Source organism: Martes martes (genome assembly GCF_963455335.1).
Source record: "Martes martes genome assembly, chromosome: 1".
Classification (NCBI taxonomy): Eukaryota; Metazoa; Chordata; class Mammalia; order Carnivora; family Mustelidae; genus Martes; species Martes martes.
The window spans coordinates 180955707-180971759 of NC_137888.1; the positions used below are offsets into that span (position 1 = coordinate 180955707).

At 42.4% G+C, this 16053-nt stretch overlaps 1 protein-coding gene across 1 annotated transcript in view; it reads left to right on the forward strand.

The window, feature by feature from the left end:
* FRMD4B (FERM domain containing 4B) overlaps positions 1-16053 on the forward strand; it is a 330954-nt gene that overhangs the window by 223625 nt on the left and 91276 nt on the right. The window contains exon 6 of the mRNA XM_080800053.1: positions 8264-8348. Coding sequence (XP_080656179.1) covers positions 8264-8348 — 85 coding nt within the window. The remainder of the gene's footprint in view (positions 1-8263; positions 8349-16053) is intronic.

Sequence of the window (16053 nt, forward strand, 5' to 3'; positions counted from 1 at the left end):
CCTCCAGGAGCCTCCAGAAATATACCAACCCTCTTCAGAAATACACCGGCCCTCCTTTTTGTCTCTTTTCAGTGGAAGTATAATTGACACACCATGTTACATTAGTTGCAAGTGTACAACATAGTGATTTGAGAAGCCTATACTGTATCCTGGGCTCACCACAAATGTCGCTCCCCTCTATCACCATACAGTGCTATTACAATACCATTGGCTGTAGGCCTCTGCTGTACCTTTCATCCCTGTGACTTACTCATTCCCGTAACTGGAAGCAGTCACCGAGGTGCAGTCACGAAGCAGTGAAGGCACAACAACAAAGGATTCCTGAGAGGGGTAGCACATTATAAGGATGTGCCTCGCAGTTATTGTCATTGCAAACAGAAATATTCAAAGGCCAAGGATGAAGATAAGGTTCTGGAAATTATGGCATTCTTACAATGAATAATTGGTCACTTTAATAAAAGAGATTAGGTTTTTTTTTTTTTAAGTACATTGCATTTCAGTGATTCCCCACAGAGAGAGGGGGTGCATATCTGAATCATCCTAGGAATCTTTAAACTAGACAATCATATCCCTCCAAGCCCCAGATCCCCCACATTCCTACCCCAGCGTCTGACCCGGTGCACTAGAGATGGAGTAGATGTGGTCTTGTTCAAGTTGGTTGTGACAACTTGAGACATCGGGATAGGAAGTGAGTTTACAAAATGCTATAAAAATATAAGAAAATACAATTTTTCAAAAAACCGTAGTGTTTATGGAAAAGAAAAAAAGCATACAGTTTTGCTCTCGAGTAGTGCTCTCTCTATGGATATGTAGTATTAACCCGGTGGCAGGGACTGGGCTAAATATTTGATGTGCATTGTCTCACTGAGTCCTGCGCTAAACACTGGGGTCCTGCGGATCTGGGATTGGGGAGGGGGGCAACTTTCTCTTGGTTAATTCCCCCCAGGGCACAGGGAGCGGCTCAGAAACACAGGCTGCTTCTGCATGGAAGAAAGAAAACACTGAAGGTGAAGGGCATTTAGCGTTCCCTTTATGAACTTCAGGATTAAACCTTTGTCTTCTCTTCGGTTACAAAAGCTCAATGATATGTGCTAAATACGCATGTGACACCTGGGTGTATAGACGCCCCATAATTTATTTATGCACCGTATTTCATTGAACCAATTCTCCAATTCCATGTGAGTCCAAACTCCCCCAGGTTGCTGGGGGACTTCTCCGGGCTGGGGGGTTGTTATTTGCTGCTGTAAATTATCTTCTGCAAACACAGGGGCCTCCTTGGTAATGCAGCCCAGATGTGAACATTGGAAAAGCTCGATAGCTAGAGAGCATGCAAGCATTTAAATCAGAGAGCAGGGCCTTGGCGTGACCTCACTGGAAAGGCTCCCATTCCCTCAGGGGAGACAGGGGAGGGCAGGCAGAGGTGGCTCAGGCTGGTACCACCCAGCTCCACATCTCGGAGTCTTTTACTCCCTTCTTCTGACTCCTTGTTGCTCCCCCCACACCACCCCCCACCACTCCCCTTCTGGTCTTCCCTCTCCTGCTGGTTTTCCTCCTCCTCCTCAAGTCCCCTCTGCTGTGTCCTAGGGCTATAAGAGACCAGTCAGAGGTACCCCTAAGGCATTGTCTATGACACTCAGGGCTGAGAACTCCCTGCATGATTTGGAGAGTTCTAGTACAAATGTGGGGGAGGGGAGGGGAAACTGCTACCTTTTTCTGCCAAAGCTGTTGCAAACATGGAGCCTTAGAAAAACTTCGAAAGTTCTCTCAGCACCTGGTGGCCTGGTTCTGGAACACTCAGCCTTTAAAAAGAGTTAAACTGAAGGAAGCGTCATGACTATAACCTGTGGGTCCCCATCATTCCATCGGACTTTTTTTTCTTTTTTTCAGAAAACCAAATATACGGAATACAACACAACAGGCAAAAACAATCAAACAAAAACTTTGGTGAAAAAAGAGATTTGTTAATATGGAAAGATGCCCCCAATATAGTCAAGCAAACCACAAAACGTGTGACATGATTACACTTACGTGAAATACATGAGTAGGGAGAAAGTCTAAAATGCTTACAGTAGTTAATCTCTGAGTCGAATGATTCTGGGAATGATTGTTTTTGTCTTTTTGTTAATCTCTATATATTTTTTCCTACGATGAACACATTACTTAAGCATTTTTTTTTAAATGCAAACAGCAGTTAATTTCTGGGTAGAATGATTATGAGAATGATTTGTTTTTGTCTTTTTGCTTATCTCTCTCCCTTTTTTTTCCTACAACGAACACATTACTTAGACATTTTTTTTTTCAACGCAAGCATTAGGATTGATAAAATGAAGAGAAGTTAGAACGTTTGTGAGGGGCTAGCTGCGAGTTATTTTAAAGCTATCAAAAAATAGATAACTTACAATAAGCAGAGGACAGGAAACTTTATCTCTTCAAGGAGGAATGTGATCAAAAGCCCAGAGGAATAACTAATTCCTCCTACTGTGGGCCCAGCAGAGGATCTTTGAGGCAGATATGTGAGGTCAGCCAGAGCTCTGGGCCACCCACCACACTCACATCCAAGTGGGCAACATCCCAGAACCTAGAGAAGGTGACTGTTGGCTGCCTTAATATTGACCGTGACCTCCTAAGTGGCGTCACCAATTCTTGACCTTCCAGGCACTTGGTCAGAGGCCACCATCCATGAGGATCCGACATCCTGACTCATACGAGAGATCCAGAAAGACACAGAACCCTTCAAAACTTGAAGCTTGATCCTGATTCCAGTTTTACAGGATTATATTTCTCAGTGTGCTTTCTGATATCAAACATTGTTTGTGGGAATCGGCTCACTCTCCTCTGTAATCTGTCCTCGGGGTGACATCGAAAGGGCAGAAGGAAAGAACGAGTGCAAAAAGCTGTAGCGTACAGAAGTTAAAGCTTGGCCTTTGGTGCAGGGTTTCTTAATAGCAACCCTTCTGACATTTGGAGCAGGTAATTCTTGGCAGGGATGTGGGATGGTCTCAGCGTCCCGGGCATTGGCCACCCAGATGCCAGTACGCCCTCCAAGTCAGGGTGATCCAAAAATGCCTCCCACACTGCCCAGTGCACCCCCACTCTGTCCACTGGGAACTGGTGCTTTAGCTTCTCTCCTGGGTTCGAATCCCAGCTTTGCTCTTTACTCCGCCCTGTGGCTTATTTTCCTCACATGCAAAATGCACCTTGTTGTTGGAGGCTTAAACCTGTAAGAACATATATTGTAGACCTCAGTAAATGTTAACGATTATTAAGATGTAAATGAAGAGACTGCCTTAATCACATATGGAATGGGTTAAAAAAAAATTCCATAACATGATATATGGTCTTCAAATGTGGGAGGTTTGGGACTGTCTGGCTTAGGTCAGACCCATTCCTGGTTGCCCTAGGTGGAAGATCTCATCGTTTGTCTTTGTCATTCACGGTGCCCAGCCATCCCCCCCACCCCCCACCTTCCCTTTCCTGCCTCCCTTCTCGCCCTCTTCTCAAAGCCTGTGTCCCTTCTTTGCTGGTGGAGGATGGGAGCAGGCTGTTTTGCAGTTTGGAAGGGAAGAAGTCACACTTGGATTCTTATGGGTTGCCTGGGGCAGAAGACTCCTTTAGAACCCTTTCGGACAGGTCACAGCAAGGCCCTTACCCTCCTGGGCCTCTAGCCCATCCCTGGGGAGCTCAGAAAGAGCCACACCGCAGCCGTGAGCAAAAGGGCAGGTTCCTACAGGCTTATCTGGAGGGCCCTCGCTGGTTCTCCTAGAGATGCCTGGAAATTCAGAAGTGAGGGAACGTCTTTTGGCAGGGGAGCACACTGTGGAAGCAAATAGTGCTTTCCTTGGGGAATTCTCTCAGACGGCACCCCTCCCAGAGATGAAAGGAGCATCTGGGACTCCCACGAGCCCTGCATAATGGCTTGGAGAAAGTACAGTATTCTTCAATTGCACTGCTGTCTTCAGCATGCATTATAAAGTGAGAAGACGGCGTGGCGGGGTCATTACAAGCAATAAGCAGAGATCGTCCTGCTCCAAATGTGGACTGGGATCTGATAGGGATCTCCTTGGGCCTGCGGCTGCGCTGAGTGCCAGAAATTACCTACAATGACTGACCGAAACCCAGAAAGAGGCTGTCACCGGACGCCACTCACAAGCCCAGCATTGTTCAGAATGCGAGGTCATTGAGCAATTCTTGCCCGATTCGCTCTTTAAAGATATAACTGAGACATAAGGAAGGCCCTGGAAAATGAAATAGGCTTAGTTGTGGAGAACAAGTCGTAACTGGTCAGAAGGATTTTTGTTTCACAGCATTTTCCCATTCTGGGTCAAAATGGACACCTTGGGGGGCACCTGGGTAGCTCAATGGGTTAAGCCTCTGCCTTCGGCTCAGGTCATGATCTCAGGGTCCTGGGATCGAGCTCTGCATCGGGCTCTCTGCTAGGCAGGGAGCCTGCTTCCCGCCCCCCTCTCTCTCTGCCTGCGTCTCTGCCTACTTGTGATCTCTCTCTGTCAAATAAATAAATAAATAAAATCGTAAAAAAAAAAAAAATGGATACCTGGGGAGCATTTTGTGTCCTTGAGAGAAAGAACTTAGGAAGGACACACGCTAAAGTTTTAAAAAGCTTCTCAGCTTAGTCAGTGCCTATTATTATGGTCCCATCCACAGAAGAAGAAGAATCTAGTAATAATGCCCACCACCCATTGGCTACTAGTGACATGCCATCCACTCTGTTGAGCACATTTAAAACATCTCATGGCTCTGGGGTGTGGGGCAGGTGAAGCAGGGGAGCACTGAACAGCTGCACAGCCAGCTCAAAGTCCCAGGATGGGGCTCTCTCCCCAACTCCATGGTGTTGACTTTTGGTCACCATGAATAAACGCCCCAAGAAGAAAATATTGGCCACCTACACGAAAGTGACTATTAAAGAATGGTCCATTCCAAACAACTCCCATGTTCCATGATTTTTGACAAAACCTGTGTTGTCATCAGGCCAACAGGCCCCAAGCCATCTTTGTCACATCACTGAAGTGTGATGTTCTGTTATCCTTGCTAAGTGGTTAGGTGAACACCTGTCCCGTCAGGAAGGGACAAAGATAGCTGGGGGGGGGGGGGGGGTGTGCACATAAACTAGAGAAAAAACCTCTCCAAGCAAACTCTCTTCTCAAGAAATTGTACTTATTAAACTGTATGAGGTTTGTCTCTGAAACATATGCCTAGTCAAAAAGCCTGAGCTCATTTCAGGGCTGGAAATTGAACCGGGGGCTTCAACTTCACAAAATCTTGGTGAAAATCACTCACAGTAAGCATGCAGAAAGGAAACAGTATCCTTTTGCCAAAAAGGGGCTGGAACAAAAGGTCTTTATTTTACAAGTCTGGGAGAGTTCATTTTATTTCATTAAGAAGCCCTAGATTTTGTTTTCACTTCATGATACATGTTGATAGGTGTGCCCGGGGAACTGTTCTCCCAAAGGACGACACTCACTTTTCATACGCTCCATAAATATGAAGCCATTACAATGGCCCCCTTGAGGGAGAGATAGGATTCTGGGTTGAGAGAGCAGGTAATCAGATGCCGACGAAGAAAGGTAGAAGGCAGCAGGGCAGGTCGCCAGAAAGTGGTGGGAAACGAGATAGGGGCTTGTTTACTGGAACGAAGGTATAGTCAGGGACTTGGGCTTCAGAAACAAGGTGAACCCAGTTTCTGGTACAAAGCTATATGTTCTGAGTTGGGCAAGCCACAAGCTGATTTAGGGCTGAGCCACCCAGCCCCCTGCATATGGTCTCTTGAATTCCTGAAAATTAGCAAGAGGACTGGTCTGGCTAATATGTCCTCTCCCTAGAATGGTTTTCCTCCCTTGGCTACCAGGTGAACTCATGCATTCTTTAAGACTCGGCTCAGTTGTCCAAGGGGACGTTTCGTGTCCTGTGACACTTAGGGCTACGGATTTCAAGCTTGGCAACCTTCTCCTTCTTGATTCGTAAGCCGAGCTAATTGCAACCCTCCTTCGGGTCCCATGGCATTGTGTGCATGTTACTTTTCATTGTGATTGTTATTGTACGAAAGCATTATATCACATGGGTTTGGAACGTGAACTTTGAAGTCTGAGAGGCCTTAGTTCGAATCATGTCTCCACCACTTCCTACCTGTAGGGCTTAGAGAAGATGACTTGACATCTCCATCTCTGTTTCCCCATCTGTAAAATGGGTTCATAATTTGCTACCTGTGGCGTCTGGTTGTACTGAAGATTAAGTGAAATGATTGTTGAGAATGAAATGAGACAAAACATGGAAGGTGCTTAGCGCCTGACTAGCCATGAGCAGGAGCTCAGGAGATCGTAGCTGGCCCACTGCTGCTGCCCCTTTCAGGAAGCTCCCGTTACCTCAGCTGACAGGGATAAAGTACTTGTAGAAGCAAAGAGAGAAAGCAACCGGCACCATCACCGCCTAGTTGAACCGGAAGGTCCTTCAGGATGCAGCCATTGAGTTGCCTGGCCTGGAAGGAAGAGGGCTCAACCCCAGAGAGGCTCCTTATGTGGGATAAGCGGTGGACCAACCAAGCCCCTGTGATCCCTCAGAGGGAGTGAGACAGAAACAGTGGAGGCAGAGGGAGGCAGTAAGTAGGAGCCACCAGTCAGAGAAAAAAGGGCAAGTCCACAGCGGGAGCTGAGCGCACAGAAGCGAGCAAGTCACTGCCCCGAGGGCCACAAAGCCCGGGGCACCCCTGAGTCCTGCTGCCAAGGCCGCTGGAGGTCTGGGATCTTACACTCAAAGCCAGAGTCATGGTCCCCACCCCGCCGCCCCACAGCATTTAATTCCAGAGAATGGGTTTTTATTAACAATTGTTAATATTTGAGTGTTTCCCATATATTACTTAGTTTAATCCTTTCAAGACCCCCCCAAACCATGACATGAGTGCAACCATGATATCCATTTTAGAAGAGACACGAAGAAGCTGATGATCATGCCCACAAGCCATACAGCTAATAAATGGTTAGAGGAGGGAGTCCCTATCTGGACCTTTCCAGTTCCAAAGCCTGTCTCCCCCAAGCCCCACGTTCTCCTCCGTGTCTGAGTCCTTCACTTTCCTTCCTCACAAACTAGCCGTCGTCAGTCTTCATTAATCTCACTTATGAGATAAACCCTTGTAGGGAAAAATATAAAGGATTTATTCTCTCTCTGGAACTCCCCTTGATGATTCAACATTAGAGGTGGAATTTTTCCAATGATTTTGCCATCACCATGATAAAATCATCCACGGTCCTTTTCAGTTTCATTTATTTATCCAACATCGTGTCCTCGTTGAGGGGGAAGATGCCAAAGATGCCAAAGAACCTTCATGATGGTGTGCAGCTAACATCAGGCTCCCGGAGCCACGCCAGTTTCTCTTCCAGGAGCCGACCTGTGAGCTGTCTTGGGGTGTTAGGTCTCTCCATGCATTATTCATCAAGCAAAGCTCCAAACTTGAGAAAAACTTCTGTGCCTCATCTGGGCCGCTCACCCACCCAGAGCTTCGCGTTCCCTGGCCAGCCTCATCATTAGGAGATTTTGAGAGCAGACAAGAATAGTGAAGGACTCCCCTCCCCTCCTTACAAGGGGCTGTCGGAGCTCTCCAGGGAGCCAGGACTAAAGCCCAGGGAAGGGGGTGGGGAGAGGCCTAGAATACTCTCATTTGCATGAAAAAAAGTCCAAGGTTAAGTGCTTTGGCTTCCTGCCAAGAGAAAACCCTGGCCTGGAAGGATGACAAGAAAGAAGCAGGGTGTGATTGAAATTTGGCTGGTGGGTGCCTGGCAAGGTGGGCGTGGGGCCCTCACAATTCAAGTCTGAGACCCAGGGCGGACGTCAGCATTTCATTATGTACTTCTCACTCAGTGGACTTCTACTTTCAGCCCTCAAAGCTCACCTGGGCTGTGTTTTGAAGCTGAGGTATTACGAGCTCCCAGAACACAGTGTCCAAGAATGATCAACACAGATAAAGCTGGGTTTGTAGTTGGATACCATTTCCGATTTCTCTTGAATTCACCGTCAAACACACAAAAACTTTCTGTTAAGAGATTTTAACTGCATGTAATTCATATCCATGAATATTTGTACATACACATAGACATACATATGTGTTACAGACTTCTTTTAAAAGGAAAAAAAAAGCACAACTGTTTCCTAGTTCCTCAAAATCCCCTCTGCTTTTTGGGACGCTAAATGAAGACATGACATCCTGCTGAGGGAGGGAAAGAAATCTAAAAAAACCAATTTCTGTACTATTTTTCAGGTTTTACATTGAAAGCATATCGTTTTTAAAGGATAAAACCACCGTGGAGCTGTTTTTCCTGAACGCCAAGTCCTGTGTGCACAAGGTAAGATGCCCCAATTGTTACATTCAGTGAATGACCCCAGACGGACTGGAGTAGGGGGGACAAATGGTATTGCCTAGATTTTCCTGTCCAAAGAAAAATGGCCACAATCTTTTCCGTGGCTGTTAAAAAAATATAAAAATTTTAAACAAAAGGCAGCTCTTCTCAAATTCTAAGAAAGACAGCCACCTGCAAGGGACTCACACTCACAGACAACTACCATGGCCTTAAAGGCAGCTCATACTCCACACAGAATATTCCGGAGAGACGCAGAGGTGGAGCAGTCAGATTGGGACTGAAATCTCAAAAAAGTCGTCCTGGAAATCTTGTTTCACAGAGTTTCCCCTACCTCTCCCATAATTCCAAACCAATCTTTCTTAGGGGCCTCTGCTCAGAGCCAAGTGTTTAAAGCCAGTGTCTCAGGGGCACCTGGGTGGCTCAGTGGGTTGAGCCTCTGCCTTCGGCTTAGGTCATGATCCCAGGGTCCTGGGATCAAGCCCCGCGTGGGGCTCTCTGCTCGGTGGGGAGCCTGCTTCCTGACCCAACCCCCTACCTGCCTCTCTGCCTACTGTGATCTCTGTCAAATACATAAATAAAATCTTTAAAAAAATAAAATAAAGCAGTCTCTCAATAATCTGTGGTGACAGACCGGTTTTTTGCTATATTGTTTTTTATTTGTATCCAATCTTTGAAGGATACATTGCTTTTGTAAAGTGCAGTGAACATGAATTGCTAGAGAAATGATCCCATGCCCGGATACCAGATTGCTCTAAAGCATTCTCAATTTTGATCTTACCCCCTTGCAGACTGTCCTTGCCTTCAAGGCCTCTACTCCGTCCCCCTCAAACCACACCCTTGGCCAAGGCAGGGAGCCTGTGAACCTGGAGATGTTCATCTGGAGCGAACTTCTCTATTCTAGGTTATAGTCTCAGTGTCTGGGATCTCAGAGCCGATGCCCATTTCTAGGGCCTTCCAGGGCCCAGAGGGTGGGAGCCCCTTCTGTCCAGATACATCACCCTAAATCTGAGGGGTGCCCAGGATACCTGGCCTAGAAAGACAATGGGGGCAGACTATATATGGGTTAGGGAACCTACATTGGTACATTTCCCATAGGTCCCAAAATGTTAAGGGTGGCTTCCTGAACACACACACACACAGAGCTTTAATCGATTAAAGACTCAGACTGGGCATGGTTTTTGTTGGATTTTTAAAAACAGCTGTATTGAGAAATAATTGGCCATACATGTTTAAAGTACACAGTTTTGTAAGTTTTATTATGTATAGTAGCCATGAAATGATCACCAAAATCAAGAAAGTGCATATACCCAGCAACTGTACATCTGCATTTTCTCACAGTGGAGCAGTTTACATTTTCTAGAGTTGTGTATAGACGGAATCCTGCAGTAGATAATGTTTTTCGTTTTCTTTTTTTGAAAGATTTTATTTATTTATTAGAGAGAGAGCAAGAGTAGGGGCAAGGAGTAGAGCGAGAGGGAGAAGCAGACTCCCCGCTGAGCAGGGAGCCCAATGTGGGGCTCCATCCCGGGACCCTGAGATCATGACCTGAGCCAAAGGCAGACATTTAACCAACTGAGCCACCAGGCGCCGCATCTTTATGTCTTCTTTTGATAAGCATAATTATTTTGAGATTCATCCATGCTGTTGCGTGTATCAGTGGCCCATTCCTTTTTACTGTTCAAGTATTCCATTGTATGGAAGTACCTCAAATTGTTTTTCAATTCCCCTGTGGGGTTTTTTCCCCCATTTTTTTCTAGCTTTACTGAGATATCATTGACATATAACACCCTGTAAATTTAAGGAGTACAGTAGAATGATTCGATACATATATATGTTGCAAAATGATCCACTCACCTGTTGATGGGCATTTGGGTTGTACCAGTTTGGGGACTATTACAAATAAAAATGCAATGAACATTCATGTACAAGTCATTGTATATACACACACTTTCTTTTTTCTTGGGCAAATGGAGCAAAATGGCTAGGTCGTATGGTAGATATGCTTAATTTTTTAAGGTACTGCCAAAATGTTTTCCAAAGTGGTCTTCAAAAATCAGTTGTTCATATATGCATGAGTTTATTTCTAGACTATTTTGAATTTTGTTTCATTGATCTATTTGTTAGCCTTTTTGCCAATAACATACTGTTTTGACTATTATAGCTTTAGAATGTCTTGAAATCAGAACAGACTCTAGATTGTTCTTTTTCAGCGTTGTTTTGTTTATTCTATTTTTTGCATTTCCATATAAATGTTAGAATCAATCTGTCAATTTCAAAAAACAGAATGAAACAAAACAAAAAAAAAAACAAAAAAACACCTGCTGAGACTTTCATTAGGATTGCACTAAATCTATAGATCAATGTGGAAAGAACTGACAACTTAGCAATATGGACAGACCCAGGACACAGAATATAATCTCCATTTATTTCAGTCATCTTTAATTTCTCTCAGGAGTGTTTATAGTTTTCAGCCTACAGGTCTTTTGTCAGATTTGTCCCTAAATCTTCCATATTATTTGATGTAATTGTGAATGGTATCTTTCTATGTCAATTTCTGAGTGTTCATTACTAGTATATAAAAATGCAATTTGTTTTTGTATATTGCTCATGAATCCTGCAACCTTCCTAAACTCACTTATCATTCTTGGTAGCTTTTTTGTAGATTCCATCGGATTTTCTTTATAGATGTTCATGACATCTGCTAATAAAGATAGTTTTAGCCTATCTTTATTAGTCTGCCTGTTTTTTTTATTAGTTGTCAAGTTTGTAGACATAGTTGTTCAAAATATTTCCTTATCTCCCTCTTAACATGTGGTCTCCAGTGCTGTTACCTCTTTTATCCTGATATTAATAACTGGTGCCTTTCTCTCTTTTTTTTTCCTAATTAGTCTGGCTAAAAGTTGATCGCTTTTGAGCTTCTCAAAGAACCAGCTTTTGGTTTGAATGATTTTCTCTGTTGTTTTTCTGGTTTCTATTTCATTGACTTCTGCTATGATCTTTATTATCCGTATCTTTTATCTTTATTATTTCTTTTCTTCCTTTTTCTTTGGGCTTCATTTGTTGTTCTTATTCTAGTTCCTTAAGATAGCAACTGAGATCACTGTTTAGAGATGTTCTTTTCTAATACAGGCATTTAGTAGATAAAATTTCCCCCTGAGTACTGATTTAGTGGTATCCCACAAATTCTCACATGTTGTGTTTTCATTTTTATTTACTTCAAAAGATTTCAAAATTACTCTTTTGAATATCTTCAATGGCCTCTTGTTATTTAGAAGAATGCGGTTTGGTTTCCAGATATTTGGGGATTTTTTTTTTTTTAGAGGTCTTTCTGTTATTTATGTCTAATATAATACCACTGTGGTCAAGGAACACACTTTGTAGGAATTAAATCCTTTTAAATTTATTGAGGCTTGTTTTATGGCCCAGAATATGTTCCATCTTGGTAAATGATCCATGTACACTTGGGAAGAATGTGTATTCTGCTGTCACTGTGTGGAATGTTCTGTGAATTTTATCACTGCTTTTGATTATGAGGGGCATTGGTATAGCTTTCTTTATGGTTCTTATGATGGGTGTTTATTGAGCATCTCGGACTTGTGGGTTTATAGTTTTCATCAATTTTGGAAATACCTTAGCCATTATTTTTTAAGATTTTATTTATTTCTTAGAAAGAGAGAGAGAGCAGAAACGGGAGAAGGAGAAGGAGAAGCAGAGTCCCCGCTGAGCAGGGACCCTCACTGGACACGGGACTCTATCCCAGGACCCTAAGAGCATAACCTGACCCAAAGTTAGACACTTAACGGACTGAGCTACCTGAGAGCCCCATCTTAGCCATTTTTTAATTTATTTCCAATTTAATCCCACTATAGTCAGAGAACACACTTTGAATGAATTAAATCCTATTTAATTTATTGAGACTAGTTTCATGACCCAGAATATACTATAGTTTTAATTAGGTAGACTTGGTTGGTAGTATCATTCAAGTCTACTATATTTTGCTGATTGTCTGTCTGCTTCTTGTATCAGGTATCGACAGAGGCATACTGAAATCTCCAGCTCTTACTGTGAATGTTTCTATTTAATTTTGCAAGTTGACCTAATTAAAATATTAGTTTTGTTTCATGCATTTCAAAGCTCTGTTATTAGGGCATAAATGTTTAGAATTGCTGTGTCCTCTTGATTATCACTGTAAAATGATCCTCTTTATCCTGGTAATATTCTTCTTTCTGAAGTCTGCTTTGTTTGATGATAATATAATCACTTCAAGTTTCTTCGATTCATTGTTATCATGGTAAATCTTTTCTCATCCTTCTGAACTATTTGTATCCGTATATTTGAAGCACATGTTTTGAAGACAACATTAATTGCATCTTGATTTTTTTTTTTTAAAGATTTTGTTTATTTATTTGACAGAGAGAGAGATCACAAGTAGGCAGAGAAGCAGGCAGAGAGAGAGGGGGAAGCAGGCTCCCCGCTGAGCAGAGAGCCCGATTCGGGGCTCAATCCCAAGACCCTGAGATCATGACCTGAGCCGAAGGCAGAGGCTTAACCCGCTGAGGCACCCAGGCACCCCACATCTTGATTTTTTTTTTTTTAATTATCCATTTATCTGACAGACAGAGATCACAAGTAGGCAGAGAGGCAGGCAGAGAGAGAGGAGGAAGCAGGCTCCCCATGGAGCAGAGAGCCCGATGCGGGGCTCGATCCCAGGACCCTGGGATCACAACCCAAGCCAAAGACAGAGGCCTTAACCCACCGAGCCACCCACACATCTTGATTTTTTAATGCATTTTGGCAATCATTGTATTTTAACTGGTTATATATATACTACTTACGTGTAGTATGATTTTTGACATGGTTAAGTTTAGGTCTGTCATCTTCCTATTTGTTTTCTGTTTGTCTCATCTGCTATTTTTTCCTCTCTCTGTCTTCTTTTGGATTTATCGTGTATTGCACGATTCCACTTTACCTCTTTTGTTGGAATATTAGCCATAACTCTTTGTTTTATTCTTTCCATGGTTGCTTTAGGGTTTATAGTAAACATTTTTTTAAGATTTATTTATTTATTATTTTAAAGGGGGGTGGTGCCGGGGGAGGAGCAGAGACAGAGGGAAAGAGAATCTCAAGCAGACTCCCCGCTGGGCAGAGCTTGACATGGGGCTCGATCCCAGGACACTGAGATGATGACCTAAGCTGAAATCAAGAGTCTGAAGCTTAAGTGACTGAGCCAACCAGGTGCCTCGGAGTATACATCTGTAACTTATTACATCTACCTTCAAGTGACATAATACCATTTCACGTGTAGCCCAAGAACCTTACAATAGTGTATTTCTCTCTCCCTCATCAGCCTTTATGCTGTCCGTGCCGTACATTTTACTTTTTGATGTGTTATAGGTGCACACAATATTGTTGGTTTTGTGTAAACATTTGATATTTCTGCCTGCTTTTAAGATTTTCTTTTTATCAGTGCTTTTGATTATGAGGTGCTACAGTATAGTTTTCTTCATGTTTCTTGATATTGGTATTTTTTTAGCATCTTGGGCCTGTGAGTTTATAATTTTCATCAGTTTTTGAAATATCTCCACCATTTTATCTTCAAATATTTTTTCCTATTCCCACCCATGCCTTCTTTGCAAACTCCAATTACACATACACTGGACAATCTGAAGTTATCCCACAGCCCAGTGATGCTCTCTTCTTTTTATTTAGTTATTTTTGTGTGTATGCTTTATTTTGGATAGTTTCTATTGCTCTATCTTCAGTTTCATATCTTTTCTTTTGCAGTCTAATTTGCCATTGGTCTCATCCAGTATATTAAGTTTTTATCTTTAGAAGTTTGATTGGGATCATTTTTATATCTTCCATGTGGCTACTTAATTTTTTGTACATATGTGATACAGTTATAATAATTGTTTCAAAGCCTTTCTCTACTTATTCTAATATCTGTGTCAGTTCTGGTAGGTTTTGACTGATTCATTTTTTTCTCTTCATTATGGGTCATGTTTTCCTGCCTACTTTTTGCATGCCTGATAATATTTGAATGAATGCTGGATAGTGTTTAATTTAAATTTGGGGGCACTGCCTATTTTTATATTCCTTTAAATATTCTTGATATTGTTTTGGAATAAAATATAATTACTCAGATGCATTTTGACTTTTTCAAGTCTTAGTTTTATGATTTATTAGGCTGACCTAGAGCAGTGCTCACTCTAGAACTAATTATTCCCCATTACTGAGGCAAGACCTTCCTAAGTGGTCTACTCAATGCCCCATGAATTACGAGTTTTTTTCTGTGGGAGCCAGCTCTGTGTGAGGACCAGGTACTCTTCCCTTTCATCTTCCTGGAGAGTTTTTCCCCAGCCTTGGGCAGGCTCTTTCCATGCATGCAATGATCAGTACTCTGTATATCTTCAGGATTCTCTCTGTGAAGCTCTCCTTTCTCTGGCACTCTATTCTGCAAATTCTATCCATGTTGGTCTCCTCAGTCTCTCAGCTCTGTCTCCTCCACTCAAGAGAGTCTACCTTGCTCCATCTGTGTAACACCTTCACAGCCTGGGAACATTCTCATGGCAGGAAGTGGGGGCAGTCACAGGGTTCACCTCATTCAAAGTTCACTGTCTTTTGTTGCCTTTTATTCACTGTTTTGAAAACGTTTGTTTCATATTTCTTGGCTGGTTTTTTAGGTTTTTTTGGATATGGTTCTGTTTGTTTGTTTATTTGTTTGTATTTGGTGAGAAGGTAAATCCAGTCCCTGTTAACCCATCTTGGCTAGAAACAGAAGTATTCAAATCAGAGTTTTTGGTTAAATCTATGGAGAAAATAAAATGTCTTCAGCACCAAAGACTTTAACAGAGCCTCTCTTTGTTGGGACTTGAGCTTCCCCAAGAACTCCAAGAGTTGACTGATAAGTAGATACCGATATAGCAAATGCAGCATTTCCTGAGTCAGGAGAAAACATTTCGTAAACCACCGTTGGTCATTATCTCCTATGTGGAGAAGTACAATTACCCCTTGTTATATTTTTCACTACCTAGCTGGCCATGGGCCAATGAAACAGTTTCCTTGATTGCTTCTTTGCTCTGTTGCTATGTAAAGACAGATACAGGGAAAATTTTAACTCATGATATTTCTCTTGTAGCTTTGTATGCCAAATTCTGTTGGTCTTGAGGAAGTACTGAAAAGTGGAGTTCGTTTAACTTCTACTTCTTCTTATGAATGTCAGTTCTTGAGACATCCTTTCTAAATGGAAAGGGATTTTGTGACTTGTCAAAGAATTTAGAACTTTTACAAAATATAGTATTGTTAGGCACTATGACCTATGAATATTTTTGCAATAATTTTTTTAAATTCAGTTGTAAGAATTTAGAGTTGAATAATACATTACATGTTAATAAAAATAATTTTTTTAATTAAAAAAAAAGAATTTAGAGTTAAATATTTTCTATTTAAGTAATACGCAGATGGCTAGTAACAAACGGTCCCAAGAGATGTTATAGGATCCGGTAAGTGATAACAGGATCACATAGCTATTTGGTAAAGCAGCTTTTGAGTAATTTCTAAGGTATATGATAATTTAAGAACATCACACATAGGGAATAACATCTGAATCATGGACCCAGGAGTCAGTACGTTTTATGAGAGCATAGTCTGGGCTATAGAACACACATGGGTGGATTACTGATTGGTGAAA